The sequence below is a fragment of the Sphaerodactylus townsendi genome, linkage group LG13 (assembly GCF_021028975.2).
Source record: "Sphaerodactylus townsendi isolate TG3544 linkage group LG13, MPM_Stown_v2.3, whole genome shotgun sequence".
In the NCBI taxonomy this organism is placed as follows: domain Eukaryota; kingdom Metazoa; phylum Chordata; class Lepidosauria; order Squamata; family Sphaerodactylidae; genus Sphaerodactylus; species Sphaerodactylus townsendi.
Window position 1 is genome coordinate 56,271,294 of NC_059437.1, and position 17,958 is coordinate 56,289,251.

Here is a 17,958-nt window from a genome sequence, read left to right on the forward strand (position 1 = left end):
GTTTTGGGACCAGTGCTCTTTAACCTATTCATAAATGACCTGGAAGTAGGGGTGGGTAGCGTGGTGGCCAAGTTTGCAGATGATACCAAATTATGTAGGGTGGTGAGAACCACAAAGGATTGCGAAGAGCTCCAAGCGGACCTTGATAAATTAGGTGAGTGGGCTCAGAAATGGCAAATGCAGTTCAATGTAGCAAAATGTAAAGTGATGCACATAGGGGCAAAAAATCCAAACTTCACATACACGCTACGGGGTCAGTGCCATCAGTCACAGACCAGGAAAGGGATTTAGGCGTCTTAGTTGATAGTTCCATGGGAATGTCAACTCAATGCATGGCAGCTGTGAAAAAGGCAAACTCTATGCTGGGGATCATTAGAAAAGGAATTGAGAATAAAACTGCAAAGATTGTCATGCCCTTATATAAAGCAGTGGTGCGACCGCACTTGGAGTACTGTGTCCAGTTCTGGTCACCGCATCTCAAAAAGGATATTGAGGAGATAGAAAAAGTGCAGAGAAGGGCAACAAGGATGATTGAGGGACTGGAGCACCTTCCCTATGAGGAGAGGCTGCAGCGTTTGGGACTCTTTAGTTTGGAGAGGAGGCGGCTGAGGGGGGATATGATTGAAGTCTACAAAATTATGCATGGGGTAGAAAATGTTGACAGAGAGAAATTTTTCTCTCTTTCTCACAATACTAGAACCAGGGGGCATACATTGAAAATGCTGGGGGGAAGAGTAAGGACTAATAAAAGGAAACGCTTCTTCACACAACGTGTGATTGGTGTTTGGAATATGCTGCCACAGGAGGTGGTGATGGCCACTAACCTGGATAGCTTTAAAAGGGGCTTGGACAGATTTATGGAGGAGAAGTCGATTTATGGCTACCAATCTTGATCCTCCTTGATCTGAGATTGCAAATGCCTTAACAGACCAGGTGATCGGGAGCAACAGCCGCAGAAGGCCATTGCGTTCACATCCTACATGTGAGCTCCCAAAGGCACCTGGTGGGCCACTGCGAGTAGCAGAGAGCTGGACTAGATGAACTTTGGTCTGATCCAGCTGGCTTGTTCTTATGTTCTTATGTTCTTATGTGTTACCACAGCCATGTGGGATCTCCTTTTCTGTGGCCTCCTCTTTGGTCTGCTGTGAGTTGTAAAGACCTGGTTCCCTGGGAACAGGACTTTTGTTATAGCCATTGCCAAACTGGGGTTCAGTGTACAGAATCTGAACAATTGTCTCTCAGCACTGGTAGGTGTTAAAAGTTGAAGTTAGCACCCTGGGATGTTGCCATTGCAATCATATATCAAATACAAATACAAATACAATACCTTTAATGGCATATAAAAAGTGGTAAAATGCAAATTATGTTAAAACCAATTGACTAAAATTTACACAAACGTTTCACCCTTGATCCAAGTGCCTTTGTTAAAAACCTGGCAACTGATTCAGTAGTGTGGGGATGATGGTCACTAAGCAAGTATGAAACTATTTCCTTGTCTGATCTCACTGAAAATTTCTTCAAGATGGCCTCGAGAAAAAGCAACCGATAGACTGCCAAATCTTTACAATGAAGGAGCACGTGTTCAGTTGTTTCGGGTAGGCCCGCTGCGCAATTATATATCTCTTTAGCTACTCCTTCAGGCTGCCTATACATTTTGTATTGAGGAAGATGGGTCAACGTCACAGGTTAAAAAAATCTGGCAGGGGAATATTAAGATGGTTACTCATAGCTGCAGTTTTGAATGCACAGCACAGCACTGGTAAAATAGAAGGTGAAAATTATGGACTACATTCAGAATTAACGTTTTACAGTTTTCATGTCCATTCAAACTTGTTTATCTGAAATTAACTGTTCTGGATTCATCAAGTGTGTTACTTATAACAAGTGTGAACTATATTAAAGTCATCTTGCAGGCTAATACACATTTTCATCTTTCTCCCCAGCTCTTTGAAGTACTTCATTTCCTGGCTGAGAATTTCATATTTTCTTATATGGGTTTAGCCCTGTTTACTTTCCAGAAGCACATATTCAGCCCTATTTTCATCATTGGAGCTTTTGTATCCTTTCTTGGTTTTTAAACATACAAGTTCCTCACAGTTGCAAAGTATTTTTTTCAGGGTCTTTACTCAAATTGCCTTATGGTAAAGCTGGGCAGGAATTTAAGAGTGAGTTTCCCTTCTGTGTTCTGGCAGTAGTGGTTCCTTTTAGTATTTTTTTAAAGTCAGAACTTTGAGGTTTTGTTACCATTTCCGTTGTCAAACCCAAGGTCTCGTGTTTTGAGAGTTGTGGTAGACCTTGCTCTCTATTCTGTAGTCAAAATAAGAAGATTGGTAATAAACTATTTAAATATGTACCTGTATTTATAACCTGCTCTTCTAACAGTGTTTTAAAACCAATATTAAACTAAGATCTGCAGAGAATTCAACAGAATAAAATAAAGACAAGAAAATAAGACAAATAGGACAAAGTCTTTACTGCAGCTTCCAGACTGCCCTTCTACTGCTAGGGTATATCTACCCAAAACAGCGCCCAGATCAAGCTGGAAAGCAGGGCTCAAAGGCTGGAAAGCAGGGCTTGCCCCATTCACAATCTCCTTGTGGAAGTGGGGCTGCCCCACACCTGACCTCTAAGTGAGGGGCAGGGTAAGCCAGTTCCAAGAGCTGGATCCAAGCCTGGCCACAGCCACACTTGTCCTGAAGCCGGTTGCTTTTGAGCCTCCAGCTTTATACTGTTGGCTTGGAAGTGGAGCCAACAGTATAAAGCTAGAGGGATCGAGAGCAGTTCCCGACTAAAGTGCAGTTGGAGGTGTGGGGTGTGGCCGCAAAATGTACCCCCCAGAGTGACACTTGGTGCTCAAGAGCCCCCTGCCCCCTAGATATGCTACTGGCTATTGCAGTGGCTCCTACAAAGCACTGGAGAGCTTACTTTTCCCTTTGCAGTTAATTATTTCTGTCCTTGAATCAAAACACTATATGGGAACTCTGTGTGCCAGTTGACTTTTGAGGCTTGCATCTCCAGCAGGTGTTTCTGAGGGACTTTTGAAGCGCTGACTTTAGTAGGGTAAAGGAAGATGAACCAAGACTTTACAGCAGAGGATATATAGTGCCTTCAGAGTTAAACTTTTAGACTTTTTGGAGAACAGCTGGTCAGAAGGAAAATGTTAGAAACAAATTTTCTTAGAATTTAAAAAATAAAGTAGACATGACTTGCCTTAAGTACATGCCATGTACTCCGTTGCCAAGTGATTTCAAACACATCTGAAACATTTCTATTTATATATTTTTATTTTTTATTTATTATTGCATTTTTATACCACCCTCCCCCGGAGGGCTCAGGGCGGTGTACAACATTAACAACAGACAATAAAAAGATAAAAATAAATTAAGACTTAAAATGCAGCATTCAAATATCAAACCCTATTCAAGTTTAAAATAGATGGCATCCGACTATTAAAACCTCCTCTTAAGAGAGGGACAGTGGGTCTAGAATGTTTCTCAGCATGTTTGTTTGTTTCGGGCACCCACATCAGCGGCTGGTCTCCCCAAAGGCCCGGTGGAAAAGCTCAGTCTTACAGGCCCTGCGGAACTCATTGAGGTCCCGCAGGGCCCGGACAGTTGGAGGGAGAGCATTCCACCAGGCAGGGGCCAGGGCAGGTATTCACTGGCTTGCAAGAATTTCCTGGAAATTATATATTTGTGCCTTGTTTTTCATAAATTGCAGAACATAATTATGAATTGTATGAGATTTCTTTCCTTTTTTGTAAAAATAATGTAATTATCCATTGGTACATGTTGATGTTAACATGACACGAATCTAAAGACCACTTGCGTATTTTAGTAAATGTACACTGGAAGATGACACGGCATGTAACATTTTTTAAAGGCACAGTTTCTCCAAATATTGTTTTTCAGATGCTGACAGTAGGTCATTTATGCTTGGTAAAAATGTAATGTATTAAAGCATTTTTAACAAGGGAAATACACCAATCTTTCCCAATACTGCTTTCTTGCTCAAAAAAACAGAAGCCCAAAAGAGCAAGTCTGTTTCATTGTTTCACCTCACACTGTTCTATTTTCTTTTGTTCAGAGAAGAACCAAACAACAGTGGCGTATGTAGATGGGACAAGAGCGGGGGGGAAAGACCCAGATGCCATTTACCTGGGTCACGTAGGGGGTGCATTTTGATCACTTGTCTCTGCCCCGTCCCTTCCCTTCCCTTCCCTCCCCATCCACACCCAGCTCCCAGCCAAACTTTCTGCTCACCCCCGTCAAACTCTCCTCACTTCACCCTCCCCTGCACATTTTAAAAAAACTTTCTTTTGAAAGGAGCATTGCCTTTAAAATTCACCTCACTTCCTCTATCTGCATGGCACCAAGATCGGCAACACTCTGGGGCAAAGACAAGGCCAGGGAAAGAGCGTGCCTTCCCTTCCCTTGTACCTGCCCTCAGTGTGTTGCTGACCTTGGCACCACTTGGACAAAGGGAAGTACATTTTTTGCCAGGGGGGTGCAGCGGGAAGATGGGAGAGTTTGGCTGGGGGCTGTGTGCAGGAGGGCAGGGACAGCAGCAGAGTGCCCGGAGCAAGCCCCAGGCACAGTTTTGTAAAGGCACACCACTGCCAAACAAATGCAGAATAGAGAAAGTATTTGAAAGGAGTTAAGCTTGACATCCTTCCTTACATGTCTACCTGTTCTTCCCTGCCAGTTCTACGGAGAGGCTGTTTATCGTTCAGCTGGCCTTCTGGTCTCTGAGCCTTACTGGGGTGGGGGGTGGGATGTGGAGTTAATACAGCCTTGGGGACTTGCAGCTAAAAAGCAGGAAAGAATTAAGTTTCCCCTCAAACCACTGATCCTTTTAAGTACCTCCTGCATTCACTGTAAGAGGAAAACATGTTTTCCTTGTAATGTGTAATTCTGTCGTAGGATAATGTTAATCCTAATGCACCCTGTTGGCAAATCTTTATCTGGTTTTATTATATACCTGAGTCTTCTGTTTCAGTTCCTGTGATGTTGCAGTAAGATGATTAAGTTGAAGAGATTTTTAAATCTGTCTGTACAACTGTTCATAAAATAGCTGGCATCGAGGTTTATACCAGTTGACTAATTTGTACAGCATTGTGCATGACTAATTGAGGAAGCTGCCAAGACTTTCTGTTCCTGTTTTCTTTCTGTGAGACATTTTAAGGAATGAAAAATAGATGGTGAATATCTAAAGTTTAGTAAATATTGAGATTAATAAGTGAGCGTTGACAGTTCCAGCCTAATTTTAGAGATAAACCAGTGATTACTGAAATGAAATAAGTATTTAAGAACTAAAGCAATTTAGGCTGGCGAGTCAGAAGATTCATCAGTGAATGCTAACATTCCCTAAATTGATTTGGGATTTTCAGTATCCACTTACAAATGTCAACATACCCGCTCTCTTTCTTCCTTCAGCACACTTTTTAAAAGAATAGTAAAAAACTATAAGGATCCTGGTAGTCGTACAATTGTCAACTGAGTAATAGTAAAAACTTTGTCTCCTTGCTTACTCATAGGGTAAGGGTAATTATAGGGTAATTATACATACCACATGGACTAAATTCATACTAAAAAGTACATAGAATATCCAGTAAGTATTCCTGTGGCAATTAAGTGGCTTGCCTCTTTACTGTATGAATATAGTTTACAGAGTATGTTCTTCACAAAGCCACGTTTAGTGAATTTCTGTGAGGGTTATCCCAGATTTTTCATTTACTTTTTCTTTAGTACTGGACCAGGGCATTCTAGGAGGAGAAGAGAGGTTTGTGTGAACAAATGTTTTTGGATAAGATTACCTTTTATTATAATACTGTGCTTGGTTATTCCCCACTATCTGCTCTAAGCATGTTTGATTTGGTTCTAAATCAGAGGTTACATCTCACGAAGGAACTGTTCTGCCCCACTGATCAGAAGGACAGTTATTTGACTGTGTCGTCTTGAAATGTATCTTGCTGGCATCAGAGCTTGAGAAGTAGTTTTCACTTTTCAGCTCCCCAGGCAAACATGGAGGACCAGCCAGCATACAAGAATTTCATCAATTTAATCTAAGCATTGTTAAATCAGTATACCATGAAAAGAGTACAGATGTTAAAATGTATGAATAAGCTCTCAGACTGTATTGTTCACATGAACTGGCTTCAGGTTGTAGTGTGTGTGTATGTGTGTGAAGCATTGAATTGCAACAAAAAGGTGCTCCATGTTGAAGGCTAGATAAACAGATACTAGCATGTGGATTTACTCCCACCATAGCCCTTTAGCCTTGGGGTACAGTGTAGCTGACTGTCATACAACCTTCTAAACGAAAGCATCAATATTAAGGAGAATATCTTTAAGACGCAAGCCATTCAGTTGACAGGAACAGCCCAATACTTGTGTCATACTAACCTTGCTGGATCCTTAACCAAAAGGTGTGGTTAGATAGCAATTTTCCTTGGGAGAGCTGCACACATCTACCCACTCTCTTTCTTCTTGAATTTGGGCAGAAAGCACAAGATCAGCTGGAATTTTCAGCACATGATGATGTTTTCAGGTAACTAATAAAATGAACTCAGTAATCCGTCTTGCGTGTCAAAGATGGACAAACACGTCCATCTGTGCAAAGGATATTAGTTCAGATTGCATTTTGAATCCTTATTCTATCCATATGTTTTATCTATGTTGTAAGCTGCCTTGGGCTCCATAAAGAATGAAGGTGGATAATAAATGTTTTAAATAAATAAAAATAGTTCTATGGCTACTGACTTGATGCGTATCGCTTTGCGCTTAGGCTTCTTTGAGCTTTCAATTTCAGTTGTTCGTCAAGCCAGTATATTTTTATTTGGGCTTGCCACCCAGTTGAGAGGATAATTGGGAAAGAATCAAGATTTATGGCATGGGTAGGGCAACATCTGGCTAATCTGGAGTTCCCACTCAATTGGAATATCTAATCCCAGTTGGGCATATCCACAGTAGAACTGGCAGCATTCCATCTCTTTCAAAAGTGCGCTTCGAATTCTGTGGGTGTCAGTAAAGCCACTGCTTACTACAGTTACCCTGTTTTTCTTGATGAAGTTTTAACAAAGGTGTGCTTCAAGGCTGAAGCATGAATCAGTAGAGACATTGCAGTGCACTCACACTCTGCAACATCAACTTCTTGCTAGTGCTGTGAGGGCGAGATGGGGGAGTAATGCATGTTTTTAAAGTGTGACACTAGAATGGGTGTTGATTGTCGTTAGAGTTGGTTTGATGTTGGAAAAGGATCCTGAACGAACTTAGGAAAGAACGTTACACTTTAAACATTCAAAAGTAAAATAAGGTGGTTGGTAAGGGTGAAGCAGCCTGTGTTTAAAACAAGTGTTTAAATGTTCATGCTTAAAGAGCTCAGAGTCTCATGAATGACAGCCTCATTTTGGAAAATGCTTTGTTAGAAAGAACAGCCCTAAGCAAGTTTTCCAGAGGCAGAGAGGTGACGTGTCAGAGTTTCTCCTCTCATCTGGCTATTAAGCTATCCCAGATGCCAAATATCTCCCTAGTTTCCATATCCTTGCTTTCTCTTGATGAGACTGGAAAGTTGTATAATGCATGAAGAAATTTTTCTGAAGGATGTTGTGGGTTTTCCGCGCAGTATGGCCGTGTTTTCTCCTGACGTTTTGCCTGCATCTATGGCTGGCATCTTCAGAGGATCTGGTTGCAGTAAAGCAAGTGAAGTGTATGTGTGTATATATATCTGTGAAATACCCAGGGTGGGAGAAAGAAACACTTGCAATAGTTCAAAATGTTAAAGGTGCAGTTTGCAAGTATAATTTTCATGTGTTAAGTGAAATTCCCCCATTTTAGCATTTGTATGTAACTAATGAAGTTGCATAATCAATTAGTAAGGGCATTTGCATAGCAGTTTGCCAGTGCAATTTTTCTTAGCTTGCACAAAATAATTGAAGTGCATGTTTTGGGGCAGTACAACCACCACTTCTTTTGCAGAGTCAGGGGGTGAGCAATCTGCACACAGTTCTGTAGAAGTATAGCCATTAATGTCTTAGGCATGTGGTAATACGCATGTTACTACAATCTGAGAAACAGCTTCCAAAATTGGCTCTGAGCCTGAATGGGACAGATGGGCAAATCAGCTGACATTGTAGCCCACTAAGCATGTGTCTTATCCCTTCAATTGTGCATGGAAGGGGATATATCACATAAAATACCCCTAGCATGAAGAGCTTTATGTTCCTCTCATTTACTATCTGCAGGTCTTAGAGGAGCCATGGCCTTTGCTCTAGCCATAAGAGACACTGCAACTTATTCTCATCAGATGATGTTTACTACAACGCTTCTGATCGTCTTCTTTACTGTTTGGATAATTGGCGGTGGCACAACCCCCATGCTTTCCTGGTTAAATATAAGGTAAGCATCTTGAGTACAAATCAGAATCCCCATCTGTTGTTTGTCCTGTTACATTTGAGATGTTGAATGCTTTTGCTGCTTGATGTTCCAGGAAACTTTAAAATTCTGTGTACACACTTTCATTTGACATGTGTATTGTGTAAACAAGATCCAACTAGCAGAAAGTAGGCTATCATACTAGACTGCCAACATCCTCCCATATACTTCCCCATAAGCGATAACTTCCTAACAGATTGTTGCTAGATCCTTGGAACATACTTCCTAATATATATGTTTAAAAATCTGCACCAGCTATGTGTTTACTTCTTGGCACAACAGGGCATACTTGTTACAGTGTAACATCTGCATGGTTTTGGACCAGGGTACTTTAAAGAATCACTTACCCTCATTTGTATTTGCTTCTCAGTGAAAATCTTCCAATAACTTCCCATTCAGTAACCCCCCCCCCCCCAGACAAGGTGGGTGGTTACCTGAGTCAGGACCTCCTCTGTAATGACACTTCTTCACAGATCTGCTTAGTGCCTAGCCTCCAAAATTTTAAGCATTGGGACAAAAGATATTATTCATTCAGCCTTTTGTTGGCTGTGATTTGTTTGTTTCACTTACATTTTTGTACATGAGTTTAATAAGGCTTCTCACACACACCCCTCCCCCAATTCAGTCTGATTTAGTTTCAGGATTATTTTTAATATTCTGGATGATGCTAGTTGTGTTGATTGTCACTTACTGACAGTTAATGTTTTTGTTTACTGTTAGCCACCATGAAAGCCTTTGTCTGAGAGGTGGGTTAAAGTGTTTGAATATGTAAAATGAGAAGCTCCCAGCCTACAATAAGCAGATCCTTTGCCCAGTTTTGTACAATACAGGCATGTATTTCCCCATTTGTTTATTCACTACTGTCTTGGTATCTTCCCGCAAAGGTCAGTCTTCTGGCTGGGATGTAATAGCTCCCAAGCATCCAAAATGTGTTTGTACTGGTTGGGGAGCTAGATGCTGGCATTTCCCTCTAGGTGGAGTGAAAGCTTCCCTCTGTTGCATTTTTACAAACATTTTTGTTTTGTTTTTAATATTTGTTCTGTGTTTCTATTGTCCCTAGCCTTGACAGATGGCAATTTACTCTGGCCTGAAGTCACTTCCTGTGGTTGTATAGAATTACCCAATGAGCTTTATCATATCCATGTTGTACAGGTCTGTTTCTAAAAGTTAATGAACGCCATTGACCAGAGAAGCAAACTGCCTTTCTCTTAAAGTGATTTTTCACAATAAACCTGATGGAGAAATATTTAGATCTCTTTTATTACCAACATACTGTAGCCCAGTATTCTGTATGGGATCTCTGTCCCTTCCATGCCTCCCGCAGTGTTTTCAAGCAGTATTATTGGCTCTTAATTTGCCTTTTGTGGCCTCTTTTCTGGCATCGCATCTGCTTGGTGCTAGGTTATGGTTATTTATTGTGGCATTTCTAAGCTGCTTTTGTTCCCGAAGAGGCCCAAAGGGGCTTATTCCAGAATTAATTTAAACATAATGTAAATAATAAAACAGTCTAAGTCAAGGGGTAGAGGATGTGGCCCTAGGGGAGAGCATCTGCTCGACATGCAGATGATTCCAGTTTCAGTCACTGGCATCTCTAGGTCATGAGTGATATGAAAGGTCTCTGTCTGAGACCCTGGAAGTCTCCTGCCCACCCAAGTAGACAGTATTGACATTGATAGACCAGTGGTCCAACTCAATACAAGGCAGTTTCATGTGTAAGCAAAACAAACACATCCTGGACGGATACTTGTTCCTTTATTCACTGGACTTCATGTTGTAAATCCTAGTCTTTTAGCTATGGACCAAGAGCTTTTTGGCTTTTGTACCTCTGGGTATGCATGCCCAGGCTTAAGTAACTGCAAGGACAATTTTTAAAAAGTCAGCCCCGATAATACACTGCTGCTGCTAGCACACAGAGCAAGAGCTTCCCAATTTCCTCCCCTGCAGACCCCCCCTTAGAAAAACTTGTACTTCTGTAAGTGTTAAGAATCAGGTGCTCTTCTAACTTTTCCTGGTTTCCTGCAAGAGGAAAGGACAAGCAGATGTAATTTGGTTATTGCTTCTCATGTCTCCATTCTTACTTTAGGCAAATGAAATATGAGCCATTTCTCAGCATGCTTAGCAGTTTCTGCTTGGTGGGCCTAGATGGTCACCATTTATCACTGTAGTATGCTTTTACTGTTCTGGTGAGGAAATACAGTGTTAAGAATTGGGCAAACAACTGAGTTGATGGGGCAAAACATCAGTGTCAGGCCTGAAAATCAGTGTGTCGTATCTGCAATTGTTTCAAATTGTACTGCCTGGTCAGTTAGTCTACCCTGTACAAGCCTTCAGGAACTCTGAATGTGGTTTAGTATAAATCCTTTTCTTTAATTAGCTCTGAGCAGTTCCGAGAATGGCAGCAAATTGAGCTGCATGAGATCAAATGCTTTATCCAGGAGATGGCAGTCATGTGCAACTGTAATTTTAAAAAGTGTTGGTCATTGGTGGAGATACATTGCTGCCCTACCAAATACTAAACAGAAATGTTCCTGTATCAGTAGTGCTGGATGCTAGCTGCGAATGGGTTGTCCATGTGACTGCAGGACTGCAGAAGATACATCTGAACTGCAGTCATAAATCCCTGAGGTTCTATTCTGCAGTTCATTTTTTTTTGCCATCAAGTCACAGCTACTTATGGCAAAGCTGTAGGGTGTTCAAGGCAACAGATGTTCAGAGATGGGTTGCTGTTGCTTATCTCAGTATCACAATCCTGATATTCCTTGGAGGTCTTCCATCCAAATACTTGGCTTTCAAATTGGATCATCATGTGGGGGAGCTTCCACATGATATACTATAATTGTCCTGCTTCCAGATTTTCTCTGTCCTAAGTATGTTCTTTTCCACATTTGTTTAACTTTGACATTTTTGGAAACAACATAGTCTAAGGGTATTAGCATGTCACCTGGTAGGAATGGCCCTCCAAAGGTTCCACATACATTGACACTGGTTTTTTTAGCATTTTTCCCCTGTTACACCATTTGACAACTTTTTAAAAATTGGTAATTGCTGTAGTGCTAGAACAATACTATCACTTTTCTGTTAAAAACTGAAAGCAACGTGTTAAAGCACTATAGCTGACACATGAAGGACAAAAAAAGGAAAGGGGTGGTAAGCTGTTGTGGCTGTCATGTGCCCAAGAGCTATAGCAAATTTATAAAAAGAGAGAGGAGATTATACAAGGAATTATCATGTATGGAAGCTATGTCATTAAAAGTTGTGGCATGCATTCATATCTACAAAGCACTAATACAAGCAACAAGGAGAATCCTTACAGGAAAGAAACAGCCAAGGTTGCTAGGAAAGGAATGATACAATTGCTCAGAAGTCATAATAGCTGTACTACACCCTTTAGGTCATTTCAGGTCTCCACCACAATTAAAATTCGTGCCTTCTTGATTACTTCCTTCAAGTACTTTATTCATTTGTCTAAGCAAATATTTTAAATGAGTGACCTTTTTAAGGAGCCTTTGGAAAATGCATCTGTATTGAAGCAATGCATTAATAAGAGTTCAAAACCCAGTTTTCATTCATCTAGACATTCAGAAGATGGTCTTCTTCCTGTGGCACATAGCAGTCTTTGAAGAGAGAAAGATTTTAAGTCAGGAAATTAAAAAAAAACACTTGCAGCTTTCTGTTGCAAAAAGTAGCTGGCATCAGCTGTATTCTCCCTGCTAGCTCTAGCAGAGAAAGGAAACAAGACTGAAGCTGAAATGATGGTTTACTGTTTGTTAGAAACAGGAGATCTAATCAGTGTGGATTTGAATATGAATGTGTGTTTTAAAATAGCTTAAAAGCTCTTCTTTTTGAAAGCCAGCAATTGAGTTTCAAAATCTGTTGTATATTGGGGGGCGGGGGGGGGGGGGCGGGGGGGGGGCGTTGCATAGTGTTAAGATTCCCGCACAGTTGTTGAAGCTGATAATTTCGAAGTATTTGTGCCTTTGTCACAATGTGGACAGTGACCTGACAGCTTTAACTTTATTGTCTGGATTATCAGTAATTGGTTAGGTCAGCAGTTTCAATAAACAGAATTAATTAATGATAATCGTTTTTACTTCCTTGGGCTCCCCTCAACAGCAAACCTATCTAGTTGCAATTATTTCCTTAAAAAAACCTGCCCTTTTCTAAATTACGAGCCCTGTAATTATTGCCAAAAATAGTTCCCCCTACAGGTTTTATCACATTTTTAACACTAAGCTTATGGCAATATTGTGATATGGTCCTCTGAGAGAGGGTGAGATTAAAATGCAGGCTACATCATTTGAGTGAGTAGTAATAGGTGCAAAGAGCCTGAAATTGGGTTTGCTGAACTAAGGAAGTTGGGTGTACTGGAAACTAGTGTGCTTGAGGAAAAGATAGTTGAAAGCACAAGCGTGAGGGAGAACAAAAAGGCATTTAAGGAGGTTGAATAGATTAGACAGGAGTGAGATAATAAAAGGAGAGTAGATATCAACAGCCAGGAAATACTGGGGTGGAGGTGGCGCTAACAAAGGAAAAGTAGTACCTATTCTACAGAGTCAAGAAAATGAGCTTAGAAGAGGAAGGCAGAGTTAGAAGTCAGAGGAGGGAATAGTTATGGATAAGTGTGAAGGGAAAGTGTCATTTATTTTATTTAAAATATTTATGAACTTGTCTGTCTTCTAGCACAACTGGAATCTAAGGCAATGAAAATATAATTAACAATTGCAATCAAAATGAATGCCTCTGGGTCCCCTTTTCTGTAATGTTTGATTCTAATTCAGCCCTACCCCTGCTGTTTACCTGTTGGGGGGGGGGGGGTTTGCCTCTTTTTGTGCATCAGGGATCAGGTGGGATCACAACCATCTCTCTCCCAATGTTATTTACATTCCATTCTTGTGCTGTACTAGAGTTGGCGACCATGTTCCATCGGTGGAAGAGATGAATGAAAGCCGCTGGCTTTACTTCAGGTGACCATATAGTTCCATTGGTAACAAACTGTGCCTGGCGCTTGGCTTTCTTCGTCTTTCTAACCTGAAGTCTGTCTGCTGCATGTTTCTCTCTTAGCACTGTGGAAGACTACAGCTCTCCTGATTTTATGCAAACTTACCTTCATGTGGGCTGAAAAAAGGCAGTGGTCTATTATCCATGTTGTATTACCTCTTAAGTTAAAGAAGTGCAGAACCATAAGAGTGCACATTTTTTTCAAGAAGCCTTATGTTCCCTTCAGTTGTTACTCCCTCCAATGCACATACCCTTTATGACTCAGGTCGATTCCGCACAGCATAATAATAGCGGGTTACATTCGGTATTTTAAAATGCGGGTCTGTTTTATCCCGGTTTCTTCCTTGTATAGGTGCTCATTTCTGTGAAGGAATCAAATTAAGAAATATTCCAAATTAAGAAATATTCCAATTTCTTTTGCACAACCCCAGGTTTTTTGTCTTTACAATGCAAACATGGCAGTGCATGAGTGACCATCCCCATTGTTCTGCATTCTGATTGGCTGTTCCTGTTGGGGGGCAGCTTGAATGATCGTTTCCGTCCTGCCTGTTGATTTGTTGGCAGCCACGGGAAAACCAAGCAGTAACTCCCACCCCCTTTCTCTAGCTTTGGAAAGGAGGCGGTGCAGTGAGCAACACTGCAATCACGTTGCACTATACAAAATAAAAACTTTTGACTAATACTGGGCATAGGACTATGCCCCATCCACATTCAAAACCAGAGTGCAAAAAACCAGAGCACATGAGACACTCTCCCCCTGTGATATACCAAATAATATCTAGCCAAAGGTGTGCATCTACCTAGCTGTGGGATCCAAGCACCCAGCACATGTACAAAAAGGGAGATAGGGCCACTATTGTGAACTCACTTTGGTAAGATGGCAGTTGCTCTCTGCTGGGGCAGAAAACATGCTTGGGGAACGTTTTCAAAAGGGCGCACTGCCACTCCGGTCAGTGGTTCACCATGAACAAAACTGAAATCACAGGAGGCAGGGAGAACAGGCAGCAAGGCGTGAAAAATAAACTGGTTGGGTACCCGTTGTGTTCCCACGGAAGTGGGTTCAACCCAGGATTTGTGAAAATGATCCACATTTCACAGTTTTAAAAAAACCTGTGATAAGGAAAATATTGTAGACCGAGAGCCATGCAAAGTTCTTGCCCGAACTGGGATGTTTTCCTTCGTCAACCCAATATATTTGTACCATGCGGAATCGACCTAAGGCAGTATTTGTTCTTGTGAGAATTGGACTATTCTTAGTCTATCTTTGTACAGTTCTGTGCATTTTCAAGCATCATTGTGGCACAGAAAATATTTTTTCAAAGCAAGTCACTAATAGTGCAGTCCTTTGCAGAGTTACTGGAGTCTAAGTGGGAGAAATAAAGACTTAGGGAATTTTTTTTTAACAAAACTGGGGAGTCTTTCGCCCCACAATAATTTTTTCAAACATTTTTATAGTTGAAAAACGAGAAATTTAGAGGCACATGGGGGGGGGGGGGAATAATAGATTTTCCTTTTTGGAATTAGTGAAAAATGTTAGGGTTTTACTTTCTCAAAAATTATATACTGTAGACATTAACAATATTTTCAAGGATAAGTTTGAGTCAGCATGGTGCAGTAGTTAAGAGCAGTGGACTCTAATCTGGAGAATCGGGTTTGTTTCCCCACTTCTCATGAGCAGAGGACACTTATCTGGTAAACTGGATTTGTTTCCCCACTCGTACACATGAAGCCTGCTGGGGTGACCTTTGGCTAGTCATAGTTCTTTTAGACCTGTCTCAGCCCCACCAACCTCACAAGGTGTCTGTTGGGGAAAGAGGAAGGGAAGGAGTTTATAAGCCACTTTGAGACTCCTTACAGGAGAGAAAGGCAGGATATAAATCCAAACTCCTCTTCTTCTAAATGTAACTGATTTTCTAATCAACTTTAAAGTTATGATGTATGTATGATGATAAAGCACTATTGAAGACACCAGTGTTTCTAATGTTATAAAGTTTATTTCAGTAGCACATACTACTGGTCCTATTGTGCCAGTATGAGGTGTTTTTGTCCAGTATGTTATTTTGTTGCTACCAAATTTGTATGTTGTATTTTCACCTTCACCTTACTTCAGGCCATCTGTGAAGCAGGAAAAATTAGATGTATATGCGAAGGTAGCCACAGAGTGCAGCAGTTTGCAGTGCTCCCTAATATTAGCTTTAGAGAATGAAGGCATTTGTAGAAGTTTAAAGCATAAATGTGCCAATAGTACTGCTTTTATTACATTCTAATTCAGTTTTATGGAAACACTGAAGCTGCTCAGGGATTTGTCCAGAGCCAATGATTTCTCCAGTACTGTCAACCTATACAGCTTTTGTTTTGCAGCCTTCTAAAGCCCTCTTAATAGGGCATGTTGTACCCATGTACCCATTCTGCCTCACGTTTCTCCCATCCAATTTCTATCTTAACATTTAATTAAGCTGTGTTGGGGTAACATATGTAGCCAGAATTGGCCCCATGTCTGCCTTACATTTGGATTCATTTGCTGGGTGTTTCCTGGGTCAATGATGGATGCTGCTGCTAGAAACTACTTCCTTCCCTGCTTTAATATGTGTTCTTGCCTGTTCTGAGCACTCTATTCAGCAATTTTCCAGGGGTTAAATAAATCTCATTTTGGTCTTCTGTATGCCTGGGTCTTGACTCTATATAGTGTGCTGTACCTGTCTTCACCTAAAGTCTCAGAGCCTCCAAAACTGTCAGACAAGCCAGTATCAGACTGGTCTAGTTTCTCTAGTTGTAGTATTATTACTTTCCTATTTGTAGAATTCCTGTTACTTTTCTGCTAGTTTGTGGGATTGACTTGTGAAACATAATTAAGGAATAGCCTCTGCATTCTAAGTATCAGATCAGTCTCCTACTTGGATAATGTTATGAATTCATACTTACACATGCAGACAAAATATGCAGATATAACTGTTTTATGTAGATAAAAACTGTTAATGCATATTTACATAAGATACCTTTCAGGCTTCTTTAGTGTAGTTTTAATTATGAGTTACCATCATGAAAACAAAACAATGTTCTGGGGTAGTAGACAATCATCTGACTACAAAATAACATGCAAACAGCAACTCTGTGAATAGGAGATATATCCAGGTTTTTTTAAAGCAAAATCAAGATTGTTGTAATTAGCCTCAGAACATAAACTTGCTATTAAAAGCTAGTCTGCCTGAAGTGCATAAAGGCTGTACCGAGCCAGACACTTTTCAGAAAGTTTTCAGCCACCTTTTTAAAAGAGCCTGAAGCCCAGTTTAAGGGCATTTGAAGTTCAGCTAACCACACGTCTTATTTTCTTCCTTCCCCACCCCCACCTTGGATGTTTGTGCAGAGTTGGAGTCGACCCAGATCAAGACCCACCACCCAGCAACGACAGCTTTCAAGTCTTACAAGGAGTGAGTAATTAACTCTCCAAACAGGTCGATGATGCTGAAATTCTACTTTGACAAATTTGTTTGCATTTTTAAGTGTTAAATATTTGGTGCCAGCTGCACACTGGATTCTACAAAATGTTTATTGCCTCTAATTTTTCTTCCTTGATCGCATTACATGAAAAGTTGATGTCCTTGATCAGGAAGCTTTTTGTAAAGGACAAACTGGCAGCCAGAGCTAAACCCAAGTTAACAGCAGCAAAACAGGTGGCCAAGTCACTTTGTGGTTCTGATACTGCATTGAAAGGATTAGGGTTAACATGTTAACACTTCTGGAGGTTGGTCTGGTCTGGCATTTATCAAATCCTTAATTACTTCCCCCAAGGCTGGCATACAAAGCTTACTTAAAGGGATTTCAGAGGCAAGGTAATGCTTTTTCTGGACAGCAATGGGAGAGTGCTCAACCCGTTACCGTATCTTTGAGTATGTGAGAGAAATCTTGCTTTCATATGAAATCAGAGGCTTACAACTCAACTACAAGCAATTAAAGTTTAAAAGAAGGTGGACCAACTTCAGAAATAACCCAGATTTTTAAAAATTGTACAATGCTTTCAAAACCATTGATCTTAAAGACTGCTTAGTATTCAGCAAAGAAATGTGTGTATTTTTAAATGTTGTTACTACATGGAGAAGGCGACATGTGAGTGTGTGGTGTTACCTTTCTTTCCAAGGTGGAGGAATTGCCACTTATTGGAATTTTTCCTGTGTCTTCGTTAGATCATAATAACATTAGGTGAGGAAATGCCCCTCTTCATGAGGAACAACTCCTTTGGTTGTCAGTAGGTATAAGCATTAAATACCAGAGTAGAAGTAAGCTGAAGGTAAGCACTTCCATCCCCAACAAGCTTCACAGAACTAAACAATAAACCCCAGTTGTCAGACACAGACTCCAATGGCTGTGCTCCCTGTGTCAGGAAAGATTGAAGGATCCAGAGATGTCATCGCCCATGTACTCTCTCCTCTGTCTTTTCTGTTGACGTGTTTGTTTCAGGAAACCATTGCCTGAATCATGTAGAAAAGCAAGACCTGCTGAGAAAGAGTCAGCATGGCTTTTGCAGAGGCAA

At 40.8% G+C, this 17,958-nt stretch overlaps 1 protein-coding gene across 1 annotated transcript in view; it reads left to right on the top strand.

Annotated features, from left to right (window-relative positions):
- LOC125442511 (sodium/hydrogen exchanger 7-like) overlaps positions 1–17,896 on the top strand; it is a 28,561-nt gene extending 10,665 nt beyond the window's left edge. Inside the window, exons 3-7 of the mRNA XM_048513878.1 lie at positions 1,944–2,057; positions 6,438–6,549; positions 8,243–8,396; positions 13,337–13,396; positions 16,795–17,896. Of these exons, the coding sequence (XP_048369835.1) occupies positions 1,944–2,057; positions 6,438–6,549; positions 8,243–8,396; positions 13,337–13,396; positions 16,795–16,870 (516 nt within the window). The 3' untranslated portion in view covers positions 16,871–17,896. The remainder of the gene's footprint in view (positions 1–1,943; positions 2,058–6,437; positions 6,550–8,242; positions 8,397–13,336; positions 13,397–16,794) is intronic.
- The last annotated feature ends 62 nt before the right edge of the window (positions 17,897–17,958 follow it).